General features: G+C 44.5%; 1 protein-coding gene across 1 annotated transcript in view; it reads right to left on the reverse strand.

Moving 5' to 3' along the window:
• Nucleotides 1–20,144, reverse strand: part of SNTB1 (syntrophin beta 1) — a 176,524-nt gene that overhangs the window by 72,049 nt on the left and 84,331 nt on the right. The window contains 1 exon segment of the mRNA XM_044294710.1: nt 6,153–6,360. Coding sequence (XP_044150645.1) covers nt 6,153–6,360 — 208 coding nt within the window.

A 20,144-nucleotide genomic window follows, 5' to 3' on the forward strand; every position in this document is an offset into this window, starting at 1 on the left:
TGATGTGCCCAGAAAACCACACCTCTTTCACCCCTCTGGCCCGCCCTTGTTTCCTATTATTACCTCCTCCTCCTCCACAACCAGGATCTCGTGCATGCGCAGTCCAACTACCTGTTCCTAATGGGCACAGCAGTGCGCAGGTGGCGGACAATGTAGAGCGGCACAGGTGCGAGATCTTGGATGGAGAGGAGGAGGTAATCATAGGAAACAAGGGCGGCCCAGAGGGGCGAAAGAGGTGTGGTTTTCTGGGCACATCGCCGAGGGGAGGGAGGGAGGTCCAATGGGGGAGGGAGGTCCCTCCCTCTGTTAACCCCTCAAGCATCGGGCCTCTGCCACAGCACTGCAGCAACCCGATGGGAGAGAGAGGGAGCTCCCTCCATCTCTTAATGCCTTCCATACAGCGGTCCCTATGGACTGCAGCATGGCAGGGGTTAAACGGAGTGTGAGCTGTATATTATAGCTGACACTCTGCTAACGCTCCGGCCATCCTGAAACAGATCGGGGCGGGAGGGGAGGGAACCGGAAGGGGGATCAGTGGGGGGGGGGGGGTGGATATTATATATATATATATATACACACACACATTTTAGAAGGTTCTGATCCCCACAGTCACGGACTGTGGGGATCAGAACCTTTCAGCCGGCATTAGGATCCTGTGACTGACTAGTCTGTACAGACTAGCCAATCAGAGTGATCGCCCGGTGGCAGACTGGACATGCGCTGCTCTTAGGCAGATTAGCAAAAGCAGCGCATGTGCAGTTACAATAAAGGCATGGACGAACTGGCTGCACGGCAGAGCGTGGCTCAGAGCGCGTGGCTTACTATAAAAAGATTACCAGACAGATTTATTCACAAATAAAGTATATTTGGAAACTCATTTTTACCCTGCCTCCAATAATGTTGTGTAAAGTACTTATATAGTGGCCAACCCCTTTAACTCAAAGCATTATTGATGTTTGCAACAAAATGACCGTTTCTGGCTGCAGATCATCCTGTGTAAACAGGGATCGGTTACCAAACAACAGTGAATCTGTATGGGGACAAGTGGCCGCAGTAGAGACTGCTTCTCCTCATACAGAGGTGATTGCGGCATGTAAAGGCGACTCTCATCTCCTCTGACGAGCAGGCAGTTATCAGGGAAGAAATGTTTGTTCCCAATAATTGTTTGCAAGGTTGGTCTGTGGAAAGAGGCCTTAAAGGGCCTTGCGCGGTGTGCTTCCCATTTATTTCTACTGCATTTCCGAAACAGTCAAGCATGCCGCTGGGGCTATTTTCAGTGCTCCCATAGAAATGAATGGAGGGCAGCTGCGCATACGCAGTCCACTCTCCTTCACTCTGCAGGCTTCCGTTCTGGAGATAGGTGTGGGACCCAGCGATATGCCACCAATCTATGAGATGGGCCAGCTGCCTCGGCTATTTTTGGAACTCCCATTGAGGTGAATGGAGATTAGCTGCGCATGTGCAGCAGTTTTCCTATCACTTCAGGTGCCCCGTTCTGGAGATATGAGTGGGTCTCAGATGTGGGACTTACAGCTATCTGACGTTTGTAGCATATGCTAGTGATATGCCATATATGTTGACAGCTTAGAGATCATAAAAATGCCTATTAATTACTTCAATGGCCTCAAGCAGGCAAAATACTTGCCTTATCTCCACTTTCAGCTGTACCCTAACTTAAAGGGGTTGTCTCATCTGAGACATTGGGGGCATATCGTTAGGATATGTCCCCATTGTCCAGCGGTGGGAACCCGCACCTATCTCCTAAACGGAGCCCTGCAAAGTGGTGGCTGGAGAACTCTGGGTCCGGCCACCACCAAGCACTCTCCCCATAGAAGTGAATGGGAGTGCACAGCGCATGACCGGCCACCGCTCCCATTCACTTCTATAGGCCCAACGGAAATAGCCAAGCCAGCGCTCAGGTGTTTTCAGTGGCCCCATAGAAAATGAAAGGAGGACACCTGTGCATGCGCAGTGCGCCCTCCACCACTTTCAGGGCAAGTCCCAGCGGTGGAACCCGCACCTATCAGACAATGGGGGCATGTTCTAGTGATGTGACAACCCCTTTAAGGGGCAAGGCTATAGGTTGCCTGGTCTCCCTGCAGACAGTGTTAGTGGGAGCTTTCTGCCCAGCTTCCCACAGATATAGCACTATAGGCCCCACCACTTTTTAAAACCTTCATTTTCACTAGCGGTAGTATAAGGCTAAAGTGTGACACCTTCAGTGACAGATGTCTTGATATTTTTTTCTACTTTTTACTTTTTTGGTTGCAATATACTACTGAATATTATGGTATGGGGTAGCATTTCTATTCATAACCCTTTAATCTAATGGTGAAAAAAAAAATGATAAAAAACCTATTCACAGCTCGGATTTATGAAAATGTTAAAGGGGTTCTCTGGGAGTTGAATATTGATGACCTATCCATCAGATCAGATCGTCAGGGATGCGATTCCTGGCTCCACCATCAATCAGCTATTTGAGGATGCCGCAGTGCTCCTGTGATTGCCGCAACCTCCTTACAGCTTACGGAGCACAGCACCGTACATTGTATAGTGGCTGTGCTTGGTATTGCAGCTCAGCCCTCGTCGATCTGATATTGATGACCAATCCTGAGGATCCTATGTTCAGGAACCTCGTCTCACAGTTGCTCTGCAGGATTTGAATGGACATTGCGTAATGCCTCATTTCACCTGTGATGGCGCTGCAGGAAAACTGAACACTTTCTGCCAGGTTTCCCACAAATCACAGCTGATCGCTGGAGGTCGCAGCAGGGGGACACTTTGTGATCACCTTCCTCTTCATCTAGCTTCTAACAAGCTGATGTGAATGAAGTGGAACATTTGAGGTTGTTGTAACCTTAAGTGTGAAACCAGAATTTCAAATAAAACTCAGAATTTTATTTCCCTGATTATACAAGCTTCTGGTGCTCTTCAAACACTGAACACAAATAGACCGGCTGCTTTTGACCTTTTATCGAATAGATACATAATAGTCACCTTTCTGTAGGTGCAAACTGGGAGTTTGCTGTGAGTCGGACCTTGCGCTCCTGTAATTTGCCCACTGGCTCCTGGTATTGCCCATACGGCACAGGTAAGTTTAGCGTTAGGTCCCGAGCTACATGAGAAACCTTGGCGCTGTGCTCGGGCTCCGATATGTCCTCCACAGTAGGATATATTGGCTAAACTCTCAATTTTAAAGGGGTTATCCCATCTTAGACAATGGGGGCATATCGCTAGGATATGCCCCCATTGTCTGATAGGTGCGGGTCCCGCCGCTGGGACCCGCACCTACAAGGAGAACGGAGCGGAGAAAGTGGAGGAGGGCGCACTGCGCATGCGCAGCCGCCCTCCATTCATTTCTATGGAGCCGCCGAAAATAGCCGAGCGCTGGCTCAGCTATTTCCGTCGGCCCCATAGAAAGGAATGGGAGCGGTGGCCGCGCATGCGCGGTGCGCTCCCATTCACTTCAATGGGAGAGGCGGGGAGCTGCGCCTGGTGGTGGACGGACCCTGGGAAACCCGGTGTCCTCCAGCCACAACTCTCCCCGGCTCCGTTCTCGTTGTAGGTGCGGGTCCCAGCGGTGGGACCTGCACCTATCAGACAATGGGGGGCATATCCTAGCGATATGCCCCCATTGTCTAAGATGGGATAACCCCTTTAACATCAGGATGAGGGTCTAGTCCAGTGATCAAACTGCAGCTCTCCAGCTGTTGCAGAACTACAACTCCCAGCATGCAAAGTCTGCCTACAGCTTTCATCCTACAGCAGGGCATGGTGGGAGTTGTAGTCTTGCAACAGCTGGAGAGCCGCAGTTTGCCTATCACTGGTCTAGTCAGACCGCAGAGTGCACCTGTCTTTGTAAATGTTATTGTTATTGTCTTTCTGTAGGTGGCAGAAAAATGAAGACGCCTAAATTATATAGAATGGTTTAAATGCAAATGCCGAGACAATCGAAAAACAAATGTGGTTTGTACTGTTCAAAAAGTCATAATATCTTTGTTTTCATTTTTTTCATTTTTGGAAATATTTTTGACCGGAGACTACTTCTCAGCAAACATAGCTACCAACATTCCTGTTCATTGTGGGACTGTTTCATGAACCACCCTACAAAAAGGGCGTGGCCTCTAAAAATTAGCATAACAAGATAATTTTTCTGTGGTGAGGACATTTTCGGAAATGGAATTCATATGCTTGAAGGTACAGTATGTAGTATATAGGACAAATCTAAAAATGTGTTTTTTGTAGTAAATGACTTAAAGGGATAAAGATACATTTGATTGAATAACTCACTGGCTATACTAAATTTTTAATTACATGCAATTACAAAAGTATTCACATCCAGGTGCTGGTTTGGAAAATGTAGAATATCTTTGATGGGAGACCCCCTTTAAACCCCTCTGTTTGGCAAGGAGAGACAAGCTGCTGTATAGCACATCCGACTCCCCACAAGAAGCTGGTAGACTATCTGAAACAACTGAGAGTGTAGACAGAGCTACACAAAAACTCACCCTATGAGTTGTGTCAATTTCTCATCTATACAAGAAATTCACAAAAATGGTTGTCACAGTCCCACCCCCCAGGTGTCTCTTATTCCATAACCACTCCATACGCTTTCTTTCTTTCATTTATTTATTTTTTGTTCATCAGCACTGTGCACATGGGCGCTGTTCAAAGCCGAATGAGGCTACTTTCACACTTGCGCTGTTAATTCCGGTATTGAGATCTGGCAGAGGACCTCAATCCCCATTTTGATTTTGCACATCAGTAGGCATCCGTTCCGTTAGGATGCGCTTGCATGAAATCAAAACAGAAAAAACTGATCCGTCACTGAATACACTGAAAGTCAATGGGTGACAGATCAGTTTTTTTAGGCTCCTAAAAAAAACTGATTTGTCCCCATTGACTTACATTTGTTTTCAGTTCCGGATCAGTTTTTTTTCCATTTTTATGACCACACACAAAACCGCAGCTTGCACCGGTTTTGTGTCCGGTTACAAAACGGAATGCTGACGGAACGTAAACGTTTATTTTTCTGGTATTGAAATCCTCTGCTGGATCGCAATACCGAAAAACAACAACGCAAGTGTGAAAGTAGCCTAATTCGGATTGTCCAGGATCGGAAAAAGAAGTCTCTTCTGTTTTTTTCCCCAGACACAGCTCCTTCCTTATGCATAGACTATGTCTGCTATTGGCAGTTCAGGCCTAATCACTTGGGTCAGCTGCAATACGAGGCAGGACCTGTGGACATGGTTGGCGCTATTTTCTGGGGGAAAAAAAGCAGGCCCTTGAAACTTCTCCCCAGGACAGAACAATTTTAGACCAGACTGTCTTATGACCTAGGAAAGCTGAATTTCTGCAGGTGTGACCCAACAAGGAGCCATATACTTCCCCATATGCCTGCACCGAAAAATCATGGGTAACAAAAATCTCCACACAATAACTCTCCATATATATCTATAGAACAAAAATGTCCTCTTCATGGCCTCACGTTTGGCCCCGACGATCCATGATGCAATCTGACAGACTATATTCAAGCCTTCCTAGACCTTTCATTTGGCCAAGGAGATCTCCATAACCATTGTCTACGCCACTAAACCCCATGTTCAATGTGAATCTTAAAGGGAGTGTCTAGGATTAGAAAGACATGGCTGCTTTCCTACAAAGAAAACAATGCCACCCCTGCACACAGGTAGCGTGTGGTACTGCAGCTCAACTCCCCTGAAGTCTGTAGACACAACGCATGGACAGGTGTGGCTCGGTTTGTCGAAGAAGGCATGTTCTTCTAATCCTAAACAGCCCCAGTGGAGGAGAATAGTTTCATACAGTGGCCTCAAGGGTGTAAATCCTAACTACAGTATAATAGACCCAGGCGTCCCGAGATGGTAAATCGGTCAAAGCCCTGTGGTACGAAATGTGAACAGCTTCCACCCAGCACATGAAAGTCCCCAATACAACGGAAGATAGTGGTTAAGAGACCACAAAATCTGATATTTTCTTTGTCTTCAAGGTCCTAACGCACAGTTATAAGCCTATCTTCATCTGGTACGTGGTGAAGGTCGGTCACTAACAGCGAGGACCGCTCAGTTCACGGCCAGTCCTGGAGTAATAGTCGCTGCCATCGATACCTTGTGACACACAATAGAAGTATTTACCTTTTCCGCCAACCAGCCCATATGTCGTATTTCTTGGCTCCCAGAGATCCCGTTTTTGCCCAGCTGATCTTTAACTTCTGTAATTGCCTTGGCCACCAGCTCCATCACTGCTCTGTGGATCGCATTGAACCAGGTCTGCACCGTCGCTGGATCTTTGCTTCGTAACACTACTGTATGCTTGGCATCAGGTGAATGCAGCTCCAGATGTCTGCAAAACAAGAACACCATGAACGTATAGGACAGAGAAAAAAGTTCTACACAATGTAATTCCTTCAGCTCTTTTCTTATGTTCTCTTCTGGAAGGGACCTAAAACAAGACTGTGCGGCATGGAGAGGCAGTATACTGTATAGCACTGTACGTCCTACGACCGCTACTGTACGTGATCCTATTTCTTAGGCCTCATGCACATGACCGTGTGCATTCTGCGGTCCACAAACTGCAAAGTACGCCTATTGACCATGTGCATGCTGCATTTTCCTTCTAGAACTGCTATTCTAAGATGTGTTCTCTAACTTGTTGAATGGCTGCGACGCGTAACATCTGTGTGCTTTCCACATTTTTTGCAGACCCATAGAAATGAATAGGTCCATGTGCGATCCGCAAAAAATATTGTGATCAGACGCGGACTCAAACAATGGTCGTGTGCATGAGGCCTTTGCTGAATCAACAGAGGCATGAGCAGTGGATTAAAGGGGTTGTCTCTAGAGACGAGTGAGGTTTCCTCATGCTTCTGGGTAGTGAATCGATTTAACCTGAAATACTGTAACAAATCCCATCTTGCTTGAGGATCTCGCACAAAATCCCGTGCGCGTGCCTGTCGTGAGCAAATGTATTAGGTAAGTATGATTTTTTTGAAATTTTTTAATTTGACACTGTTAGGGCGGGTTCACATCAGCGTTATGGATTCCGTTATGGCTTTCCGTTATAACATGGTTATAACAGAAAATAACGGGATCCTTAAGACGGAAACCTTTAAGAGGCATTCCATTTTGATCCTTCATAATACAAGTCTATTACAGCAGAACGGATCCGTCCTGGTTTCCATTATGCAGGAGTCCAGTACTGCATAACGGTAAACCAGGACAGATCCGTTATGCTGCTCATAGACTTGTATTATGACGGAGTGCAAAACGGAAGCCTTTAAGAGGTATTCCGTTTTGCTTTCCGTCATAATAGAAGTCTATGGGAATGATAACGATCAGTCTGGTTTCCGTTATGCAAAACGGAAAAAAAAAGTCCTGTCGACAGGACTTTGTTTTCCGTCTTGCATAACGGGAACCAAACGGATCCGTTATCATTCCCATAGACTTCTATTATGACGGATCAAAACGGAATGCCTCTCAAAGGTTTCCGTTTTGACTTCCGTCTTATGAATTACGTGATTTTCCGTTATAACGGAAAGCCATAACGGAATACATAACACTGATGTGAACCCACCCTTATTTATATCAGATGACCCGAGGGGTACAATGCCGGGAAGCAACGCAATCGCAGCTCCCTGTCATTGTACCCACTACTTACAAAAAAGTAATTCGTCACAAACCAATTTTTTTTTAGTAAAATTCGGCGAAGCAGCGAATCGGGACTTTTGAATAATTTCACAAAGAAACGCAGTGATTGTGCCCCAAGCAATCCTCTCTCCTCCCCCATTGTTGAACCGTTCAGATGCCGCATTCATCGCTGATCGCGCCATCTGAGATGACCATTGTGACTGTCAGGGGTTAAACTGTAAAATTTTTATTTTTTTTTAAATACTCACCTTATCTGTTTGATTGCGCAGAGTCCCTCGCGGCCATCTCGATAGAAGATCAAGTACGAAATCTTGTGCGGTGCGTGATGACGTCATCATGCTGGCCGGCGTGGTGACATCATACCTCACCGCGCAGGAGATTTCACGTGGGATCTTCAATCAAGATGGCCACTGAGGACTCTTCGTGTGCAAATGGATGACATGTGTTTACATTTTTTTTTTTTACCACCATTTTTGTGAAAATTGATTCGCTACCATGAAGCACAAGGAAATTCGGCTTCGTGGCAAATCAAATTTTCCCTGAAATTCGGATTGGTCTACTTCATCAACTTCGATTCGCTCAACACTAGTTGTCTCACTTCAGCAAATGGCATTTATCATGTAGAGAAAGTTAATACAAGGCACTTCCTAATGTATTGTGATTGTCCATATTGCTTCCTTGCCTGTCTGGTATCATTTTTCCATCACATTATACACTATTTGTTTCCATGGTTACGACCACCCTGCAATCCATCAGTGGTGGTCGTGCTTGTACATTATAGGAAAAAGCTTCGGCGTCTCTGATGGCAGGGACCATGGTAGCGTACATAGGCTGGTTCTTTTTCTTATAGTGTGCAAGCACGTCCACCACTGCTGGATTACCGGGTGTTTGTAACCATGGAAACGAGCAGTGCATAATGTGATGGAAAAATGAATCCAGCCAGAAAAGGAAGCAATATGGATAATAATAATACATTAGTAAGTGCCTTGAATTAACTTTCTCTACATGATAAATGCCATGTGCTGAAGTGAGACGACCCCTTTAAGGCTTCAAACTGAGAAGCCCCCAACCACAAGAAGAAAAAAGATGACAAATATCCTATAATAGTGTGCTGGTCTAATGGACAAGCGTCTAATTCCCAGCATGCACTTCCGAACACCAATCAAAAAGCCTGAGTCTTCTTGAGTCAATATAGCGGTTTAAACTCCTTATCTAGCTGACCATACCCGTACAAACCTGCTCAGATTTCAAATGCCCTATCTCTTTGTTCTTGGGGACATAATCCACTGTGGCTTCCTCCCCATTCCCGACACATACATGTTCATGTATAAATGTGTATGGAGGGGTCAGGAGACATAGCTGTCATTCTAAAGAAAGTATATCTAATGTGTACGGCCAGCCTTGGATTCACGTGCATCCTGGTCTTAGCCAAGCTGTGTTCTCAATAAAGGAGAGCAAAATCATTCCCTGCCAGAAGTCTTTGATGATAGCCTATACTTGTAAGACTTCTTGAGGTCTATACATTTTTCTTTATTCTGGGTCTGAATTGGTTTAGGCTCTGATTTGGGATCTGAATTGAGTTGTGTTGCTATAAAGCGGGGATCAGCAACCTCCGTCACTCCAGCTGTTCTGAAACTACAACTCCCAGAATGCTCCATTCACTTCTACGAGAGTTGCAAGAGCAAATGAGCCTGTGTGTATGCTGGGAGTTGTAGTTTCACAGCAGCTGGCGTGCTGGAGGTTGCTGACCCCTGCGATAGAGGCTGGGGAGAGGTTCAGAAAGTGAGGGGCCAGAGATGTTTGCGGCAAACTCTACAGTCATCAGGAGAAGTCGCCATGGCAGTTCGGGCTGGATGGAAAAGAAAAGGAAAGAGAGTGTCTACAATCAGATACATATGGGATAGACAGAAGAGATAGATAAATCGAGATAGATAGAGAGATACCGTATAAGAAAGATAGATTGATATGAGACAGATAGATAGATCGAGCAAAGCTCTATTTTAATTTAAAATGAAAAAATAAAAAATAAATATCCAATCAATTATACAGTAAGTCCTTGATTTGACCTACATTACAGCACCCAGTTACCACCCAGCTGCCAAGTGGTCACATACATTCATATACTCATTCAGAAAGATATTCTAATTTGCACAGTAAACAGTCTGGAAGGTTTTTTCCTGGAGATATGGCAAGGGGTGAGTGATTTCTTCACAAATGAAGCCTATATCATCAGGTCCCTCTCAATAAGCGGCCCACACCATTAGCTCCTCGCTCGGTGCCCTCTGAATTCCACTGATAAGGTTTTCTTAGGAGACCTATTACGGCAGCTCAGGCTTCTATTCCTGGAGCTCATCAGGAAGACTCGATTCCTCTGCAAGTGCTTGTTCTGTATGAATATCCGAGCTCATCTGGGGCTGGCGGTCGGGGCGGACAGAGGCGTGCAGCCCGGCCTTCTTGGCGTGACTTTAGGAAAACATTATAAAATTGTCTCCATCCATTGCTAGAAAGTTACAATGTATCAGTATTTCTGTTCGTCATCATTGCCTGAGTTATTTCTGGTGTATTTGAGGACAATCACTTGGCAACAAGGAAACACAAGCTCATGTCTTATTCCCGCTCACTCGCTCCGACACATCAGGCGGTAATAGAGTTCAGATGTTTCCCGGAGGGGGAAAGCCAGTCTTACATGGCAAACTGGTAACCGCAAAGAGATGATTGAGAAGCTTGATCATTGAGATGGAGCGCCGGAGGTTGCTGATCCCTGTTGTGGGGAAAGGTTTGTCCAGAGACATTCAGAGTCCAGAGTCAGTGGCATAAAAAGGGTCAGGAGGTGGTGGAATATCTACCACTAGGGGGCACCAACATGCCACTTTACCTTCACTGGGGTATTTACCAATTGGTGGATGAAGGAAAACTATAGGCGTCCTATACATGTTAGTCTATTACATAGTTTGTAGGGATAAAAAAAAAAAAAGCCCTCCATCCATACAATACGGCCTGTTATCCTGCATGTTGACATTTTAACTATCTCCAAGCTATGTGGCTAAGATAGGAAGTCCGATGGAGTATATAAGTTAGGTATCTATGGAAGCCAGATTGATTCCCTTGATGAAGAACAGCACACTGTTCGAAACGCATTGGAAATTTGGCACTCACGACCATCCCTAGCTCTAATAGTGACGTCACTAGTTGCTCCACGTGAGCGTGAGCTTTTGAACTATACGGAGCGGCGCTACCGGCCGGGGCGCGCTCCATGCTATAGAGACCTGACCGATATCCCCTGAATTAAAACCCACAGAGAAGGATAATGAGAATATTAGCCACGGATACAGTATCAACAGCAAGGTAATCTTGGATTTGGATTGACATGTGTTAGTGGCTGCCTGTAGTGGGCGAATCAGTGTATTTATCGGAGAGGAGGTGCGCGGTATCCCATATACTATATACTCCAGAAATACATCCAGGCCCCTTTTGACGTCTTTTAGTGAACTCCCCATCACCACCTCCTCAGGCAGAGAGCTCCATAGTCTCACTGCTCTTACCGTAAAGAATCCTCTTCTATGTTTGTGTACAAACCTTCTTTCCTCCAGACGCAGAGGATGTCCCCTCGTCACAGTCACCGTCCTGGGGATAAATAGATGAAGGGAGAGATCTCTGTACTGACCCCTGATATATTTATACGTAGTAGTTACATCTCCCCTCAGTCGTCTTTTTTCTAAAGTAAATAACCCTAATTTTGATAATGTTTCTAGGACCTGTAGTTCCCTCATTCCAGTTATTGTCAGACAAACCTGCGGGAGCTATCAACAATCTGATGTGTATTGAGAGCTCGAACCAAATTTTTGCAACCAATCCTTTTGTCCTTTTGTTCTCTGGCAGCCCATTGAGTGCGCCCTTTCTCTGGAGGTATGTCCTTTCTGCTCCGCCTTTTCCTTATTATTGCTCAGGGGGTGTCCTTTCTCAGGGAGCATGTCCTTTCAGCTTCAGCTTTCTCCGTGTAACTGTCACAGCTTCTACTAGTAGATATGGCTGGTTAAAGGATGGAACTGAGCATGTGTGACCACCTCAGCAAGGTGGACAGAGAGATGTGGAAAAAAGAACAAACACCAGGTGGCACTGTACAGATACAGTTTATTAAATGACTTGGCGACTGTAAGAAATTTTAATTTACATGCAATTACATAAGCTCAGATGCAGCTGGTTTGAAAAATGTAGAATATTCTTAATTGGACAACTCCTTTAAGGGACAACATCAACCACCAATAGATTGAGGACAACTGATGGTTCAACTAAAGCTGAACAAACACATTAGATTTAGTCAGTGGTGCCTGATGGACTCTGACTTACAATGGGAAAGACTAGACACGGGGACTGGTCATGTTGGATTTCATAAGCACACACAGGTAGGCCCCATACAATTGTATGGGTTCCGAAAAATACAGTAGCTCTGCAGAAGTTGCAGGTTGTCAGGAGCCGGGTCTGTACATGAGAACTTCTGCAGGCTTCAGAGCTGAAATCTCGAAGACAGCACCAATTTTACGCCAACAATTTACATTATGAGTAAGTCCTTTTTACTCCTAATGAGTTAGGAAAACTGCATGTCCCTCTGCTTTATAGGAATTAAGCTAAGTTTTCAGGGGTATGGCTTTCGACAAACTTGTTGACTGTCTCCAATAACAGCCTAGGATCATTGGTGGGCATTGTTACCTAGCGGGCATGAGATGATGGGTTCCAGCTAGAGATGAACGGATCGATTCTTAAGAATCATTTCATCTCATCAAGGAGAGTTGTAAACCTGCGAGGGGATGTTCCCCAAAGCTGAAGACGCCCCCAGCTGCCACTTGACTGACAGCGTTGCAAATCTCGGGCAGCCCTGACAATCTTTCGCCTGTGCGGGCACAGAGGATTTGCTTCCTACCACTGCAGCAGCGACCGTGCGTGCGCGAGTACATTTATTGGTAGAGATGCATGAACATTTGCTGCTCCGCAAGCGGAAGCAGAGCCTTAGGGGCTTGTGCCGCTACTCAGAGCAGTGGTGCAGGTGCAAGAATATCAGGACCGGCTGAGATGTCTGGTCCTGTCAATCAAAAGTGTCTTCAGCTTTAAGGACATCGAGTGCAGAACTCTGATGAGATGAATCCATTCGCTCATCTTACTTCGAACCATCTACATGTAGTTTGTAAGTTCTTGACCCGTTTTCGTGGGTTAACTGACTTCCTATAAAATTGACCCAAACAGTCTGAGATACGGAATTTATTGGCTTCTTGTAAGTACCGGGAAATAAATTCTTGCGAGGCCTGCTGTGCATGATCGGTCTACTTTTCCTACACCTCTCAGTGTAATTATTGCCAGCGTCGGGATGATTACAATAAACATTTCGCGGTGATATTTTGAGCCACGATGAGTTGCCATTAGCCTTTTACAGTTCATACATCACTTAGACTCACGGCTAAACATTACTAAAGATGGAAACCTGCTGCAGCCCCAGGACAGGCGGACATTCCCCGTGTTGTACCACTCTATAAACAGACTTTAAAGTTCAAATGAGAGAGCCCTTAAGAAAATATTCACTTTATATCAGCCATTAAGATTTCACGAGATTAATGCACTTAGTGTGAGTAAGCATAGTGGGTAAACAGTGGGGGCCTCCTGGAGATGCCGCTTATTAAGCTCTGGAGGTTTCGGATTTATCGTCAGGACTTTATTACAAGGTCACACTCATTTATCAACTTTTTTTTATTATCCTTGCAACTTTTTATGTTGTCTACAATGGATCACTGTATTCTATGACCTATCAGAGGATCACAGGTTCTAGTCCGCTACTGGGACTTAAAAAAGTTTTAGAAAGTGTCAAAATACAGTGAGGAACAGAAGTATTTGAACACCCTGCGATCTTGCAAGTTCTCCCACTTAGAAGTCAAGGAGGGGTCTGAAATTCACATTGTAGGTGCATTCCCGCTCTGAGAGACAGAATAAAATAAATAAATCAGGAAATCACATTTTTAAAGAATGTATTTGTCTTGCACTGCTTAACAGAAGTATTTGAACACCTGAGAAAATCAGTGTTAATATTTGGTACAGAAGCCTTTGTTTGCAGTTACAGAGGTCAAACGTTTCCTGTAGTTCTTGACCAGGTTTGCACACACTGCAGCAGGGATGTTGGCCCACTCCTCCACACAGATCTCCTCTAGATCTGTCAGGTTTCGGGGCTGTCGCTGAGCAACACGGAATGTTTAGCTCCAGGGGCGTAGCTATAGGGGGTGCAGAGGTAGCAGTCGCTACCGGGCCCAGGAGCTTGAGGGGGCCCAAAGACCCTTGTGCCACATAAGAAGACACCAGTATTATAGAAAGTGCATGCTGGTCAAGTTACACCTCTGGCTGGAGGAAAGGGGTTAGGTCAAGAATTTGGCATGGGGGGATGCCATTTCAATTTTTGACTCAGGCAGCACAAAGGGTATGTACTTCCTTGCCCCTGGCTACAAAGCACTTAGGGAAGGGGGGCCCAAGCTGAACTCTTGCACAAGGGCCCATGAGCATTTAGCTACGCCCCTGTTTAGCTCCCTTCAAAGATGTTCTATTGGATTTAGGTCTGGAGACTGGCTAGGCCACTCCAGAACCTTGATATGCTTCTTATGGAGCCGCTCCTTGGATATCCTGGCTGTGTGCTTCGGGTCGTTGTCATGTTGGAAGACCCAGCCACGACCCATCTTCAATGCTCTGACTGATAGAAGGAGGTTGTTGCTCAAAGTCTCACAATAAATGGCCCCATTCATCCTCCCCTTAATACAGTGCAGTCGTCCTGTCCCCTTTGCAGAAAAGCACCCCCAAGGCATGATGTTATCACCCCCATGCTTCACAGTAGGGATGGTGTTCTTGGGGATGCAACTCATCCTTCTTTTTCCTCCAAACATGACGAGTCCGAGGGAGACTGACAGTCGTCTTTAGCCTCTTCCATTTTCTAACAATTGCTCCAACAGTTGATCTATTTTCACCAAGCTGCTTGGCAATTGCCCCGTAGCCCTTTCCAGCCTTGTGCAGGTCCACAATTTTGTCTCTGGTGTCTTTTGACAGCTCTTTGGTCTTGCCCATGGTTGAGGTTGGCGTCTGACGGACTGTGGGGTGGACAGGTGTCTTTAAAGAGCTCAGACAGGTGCTGCTGAGTTAGAATAATGAGTGGAGTAGAGGTGGACTTTTTAAGGCACAGTAACAGGTCTTTGAGAGACAGAATTCTTGCTGTTTCCCAGGTGTTCAAATACTTACGTTCAGCAGTGCACAACAAATAAATTCTTTAAAAATCATACAATGTGATTTCCTGAATTCTTATTTATTTATTCTGCCTCTCAGAGTGGGATTCACCTACAATGTGACTGTCAGACCCCTCCGTGATTTCTAAGTGGGAGAACTTGCAAAATCGCAGTGTGTTCCAATACTTCTGTACCTCACTGTATATAAAATCAAATGAAAAAAAAACTAAAATCTTTATTTTTCCTTTAAAACTCCTTTTTTTTAAATAAAAAATAAATAGACATAATTTGTACTTCCTCATCCGTGATGACCTGTACAATACAACAATCACATTATTAATTCTGTACATGCTAAAAAAACATAAAAAAGTGATCAAAAAGTCATATGTACCCTAAAATGGCACCAATGTCTACTACAACTCCAATAATCAAGACCTCACACAACTCCATTGACTGAAAAATAAAAAGTATTCTGGGTCTTTGAATCCAGAGACACAAAAATAATATAAAAAAGGTGAAAAACATAGAAATTTGGTATCTTCGTAGTCGTACTGACCCGCGGAGTAAAGTTATGATGTCACTTCTACTGCATAGTGAACACTAGTGTTGAGCGGAGTTATCACAAATTCTATTCGGCTGCTTTGCCGAATTGCTTTGTATGTAGCGGGCACAATGACGGGGAGCGGCAATTGAGCTGCCCCCGTCACTGAATCGCTCAGATGCCATGTACATCGCTGATCGCGGCATCTGAGATTAACATTGAGGGCTTTCAGGGGGTTAATCCGGTACAAAACAAAACATACATTTGATCGCATAGACGTCCACTGTGACCATCTTGATTGAAGACACTGCGCGAAATGTCGCGCGGTGATGTGATGACATCATCACCCCAGCTCTCGTGGTGACATCATACATCACCGAAAGCGAGATTTTATATCGATCAAGATGTCTGTGACGGCCTCTTTGTGAGCAAATGGATGAGGTGAGTATGTATTTTTTTTCTTCCCGTCATTTCAGGGAAAATTGATTTGTTGCAATGAGGCGCGAGGAAATTCGGTTTCACAGTGAATAGAATTTTTCCTGAAATTCGAATTAAAGTCAATTCGTTTGACTTTGATTTGCTCATCACTAGTGAACACCATAAAAACAAAACCCTAAAAAAGTTGCTGTTTTTTTTTCACACCGCCGCCTCCCAAAAATGTATAAAAGTTCTGCAATACATTAGATAACCCCCAAAAAGAAGGCAGGATCCTGCACAAAAACAAGCCCTCGTATTTCTACGTTGGTGGGAAAATAACAATGTTATCATACATCATTTTTATTATGGCAGATAAGAAGACTCCTCGGTACTACAAAGTGGAAAATAATACATTCATTTTTCCATTATGAAAGAAAAAAAAGACATAGAAAAATACATATTTTCCAGGGCGGAAATTTTGAGCAGATGTTTTATGCTCTCACTAGGAAAATGTCCCTGATGGGTTTACTGTATATACAATGCTGAACATGACTTCAGGGACTACATGAACATTATATAGAATTTCCGATCCAATCCTCCCCCAAAAATATGCAAAAATACAAACGAAAAATAATTTATAAAATGTCGAATTACTACTGACATTGCAGTATACTACATACCAGTTGCGTATGGACTATTCTCCATACATTCACTATATATAATTGACTTATCATTTGTCACCCATCAATAAGCTGCTTGTGGCAGACATGGATGCTGGAAAAAACACGGTGGACAGAGCCGGGTGCCAAAAGTTCTTTCCACTGTGTAATGTCCAAGCTGGGTTAATACAGCTCAGCTCCCATTCACCTGAATAAATGTAACCCAGCATGGGCAATGCACAGTGGATGTAGCTTTCTGCTTCTGGTTCTGACCACTGTGCTTTTTCCTGCGCTGGAGGCTACCATGAACAGCTAATTGATGGGGGTGCTGGATATCGGACTCCCACCAATCGGAGATTGATTACCAAGCGCATAGGTCATCAATATCTAAAGCCCAGACAATCCCTTTTAATTATGTCATTAAAGAGGACCTTTCATCGGTCCAAACATTGTGAACTAAGTATCATGACATATACAGCGGCGCCCAGGGATCTCACTGCACTTACTATTATCCCTGGGCGCCGCTCCGTTCTCCTGTTATGTCCACCGGTATGTTTGGGGACTTGGTTATAGTAGGCGGAGACTTAGGGGACTTGGTTATAGTAGGAGGAGACTGCCCTTGTTCTGCTGGGCGTCTCCTCTCCCAGGCTGTAGCGCTGGCCAATCGCAGCGCAGAGCTCACAGTCTGGGAGGTTTTTTCTCCCAGGCTGTGAGCTCTGCGATGCGATTGGCCAGCGCTACAGCCTAGGAGAAGGAGATGCCCAGCAGAACAAGGGCAGTCTCCTCCTACTATAACCAAGTCCCCGAACATATCGGAGGACATAACGGGAGAAAGGAGCGGCGCCCAGGGATAATAGTAAGTGCAATGAGATCCCTGGGCGCTGATGTACATGTCATGATACTTAGTTCACAATGTTTGGACCGATGAAAGGTCCTCTTTAAATAAGTTTGGAATTGCAGGCCGAAAATTCACCGCGTATTAAAGTACCAGCAAAGTGAATGCAAGTGCACAAAATCTCACCCACGCTCGGGAAAAATCTGCACTGGAAACGGATTTGAAGATTTGAAATCTGCAGCATGTCAAATCATGGTGCGGCGTTCCACTGTCGATTTCATCCCTTGCAATGCATAGGGTAAAATCCACAGCAAATTCCCTGAAAAAATGTAGATGTTGCACCGGCTTCATTGCAATTTTGCCATGGAATTAAATTAGAATTTGTATTGTGGAAAATTCACCCTATGTTGTCGTACCGATATGTTGTTTTACCTGCAGAAATTGTGTGGACAATTTAGCACACTGAAAATTTAGGCGCAAAATCTGCATCAAAATTCCATTGAATTTTCCATGCTAGTTTTTTATGCAGTTTTTTATGCACATTTTTGTGTTGTTTTTCAGTTCTCCCATTAACTTCAGTGACAATTTTCAAGAAAAACATGCCAAACTCCTATGTGAACAGGGCCTAATCTTCAGTTTGAAGGTAGTAGACTGCATAGTGTGTACTGAACTGTGCGAACAGACCTTTAGGCTGGGTTCACACAGCTCTCTATGATACAGTTTGTTCAGGTCATAAAACCCATGATCGGTATGGTTTTATGATCATAAATAATAATTTTCCAGCTCACAATTTTGCGAAAAAATTTATGAGACACAAGGAATTAATTTTGTCACCAGCCATGTGAATCTCATTTTATTTTTGTATATACAATACAGCCTGGTTGACAGGTGACGGCAGTGAGGAGAGGCGTTATTCAGTAGAAACAGATTTATAGTAAATAAAGGCCACAGACCAATGACACATGCAATGGAATGACAGAGCGTCAGCAAAGGGAGGAAAAAACATACATGACTGAGATGAGAGTCATAAAGATGACAGTGCTGTAATGTTACCGCTAGCGCGAGAGGACTGGAAATAGCATGTTTACCAAGCTATGTGTATGAACCTATTTATTCTTGTATACCCCTTATGTGTGGTGGGGTTGCTACCAACAGACTTCACTGAGGACAGCAGGTTAAAAAGTCCAAAATAACCTAAATTTTTCCTCCAACACAAGTGAAACCGTATCCGCATCAAAATTAAACACAAAGCAGCAAAATAAAGTCCTTGCCCATCTGGGCGCTAACTAAGCAAGGATTTCCTCATCTATGCTCAGTATCGGCATTGGATAACAGGATATCAGGCTCACACAGTCAGCCGGTCATCCAGCTTCCCATGCTCTCCGATACAGAAGGAGCATTTCTGCTTGTATTTATTCCCCCAGTACTGAACCCAGTAGCTATACCTCGGATTACCTTAGACCAGGTGAAAAAGTGTTACTGGAGTAAGGTGGAATGGCAGGTCCCCCTGCCAACCTACCGACCATTCTGGAAAAATTCAGCCCAAACATAACATTGAGCAGGAGCAGGTCCTACCTCTGGGGCTTGATTCTATCAAAAGAACAGGACCCCGCCACAAATGTAAATCGAGCAGCTGATGCGGGACTTTCTCTGCTAGGGGACTTCTAAAAATTGTTGAGAACTGTCTCGCTGGTAAGTCCCACAACAGTGAATGTAGAGGACACTGCGCATGTTTGACTCGCTCTCCATTATGGCACGGCCCTGTTCTTGAGATAGCTGAAGGTCCCAGAGATATTCTATCGGTATGCCATAAATGTCCAGATGGAACAACCCCTTTAAGATTTTTTGGACTGTAATAACCAGGCTGTTTTTAGCAATTTTATGCTTTTACTGATATGGCTGGTTTCACACACTGGCCCAGATTTACTAATCCTAAAGATGGCGTGAGCTTAGACCGGGTGTCTACACCGGCACCAGATTCATAACAGGGGCTCAGGCTAGATGATAGATCTGGTGCAGGGGTGCACGAATAGATACTTTTCTCTGACTCTATACTATTGGATGACTTTGAGAATTTGGACACCAGAATTGTGGAAATTCTGATGGCACATCTTAGAACTTGTCCATTTCCCATAAAGCAACACTCCCTTTCCGTTAAGCCATACCCCTTCTCAAGCATGTCCAAAAAAGTGTAGATATGCTAATTTGTGCCACTTTTTTGACAGAGTACAAATCTGGCCCAGTATTTTTGGGAAAAAAATGGCACTGCAGTTTTTGATAAAATTTTGTGAGCCAAATCCAGAAGTAGATCCAGCAGGAAGTAGTAAGTCATTCCTTTATCTTTTTCTTTCTTCTTGAATCTAATTCTGCCTTTGGCTCCAAAAACTGTATAAAAAGCTGCAGAATTTTTCCAAAAATACTTAGCACACAAATTCTCCCTGGCATTTTCTTACCTCTAAAAAAATTAAAAATAAACACTATAGAAACCGCTTCGTTTTTTTCCAATACTACAGCATTGATAAGTATGTAATAGTTGAGTGAACCTGCAGTTTTTGGTTTGCTTTTTATGATTCCTGACTCACTCCAGAAAACAGATGTCGGGGGAATGAAGGATCGGATATGTTAGATTACAACATACCCGATATTTTTGGTACCAAGGGGAATAAGTCCACGGCAAAAGGAGTCTGGCAGGGACTTATTTCCCTCTCCCCAATGGAAAAAAACATGGCTGATCGGCCTAGAGGTCTCCCCAGGCTCATACACTACAGCCGGTTAGTCAGTCCC

The sequence above is a fragment of the Bufo gargarizans genome, chromosome 5, assembly GCF_014858855.1.
Source record: "Bufo gargarizans isolate SCDJY-AF-19 chromosome 5, ASM1485885v1, whole genome shotgun sequence".
Taxonomy (NCBI): domain Eukaryota; kingdom Metazoa; phylum Chordata; class Amphibia; order Anura; family Bufonidae; genus Bufo; species Bufo gargarizans.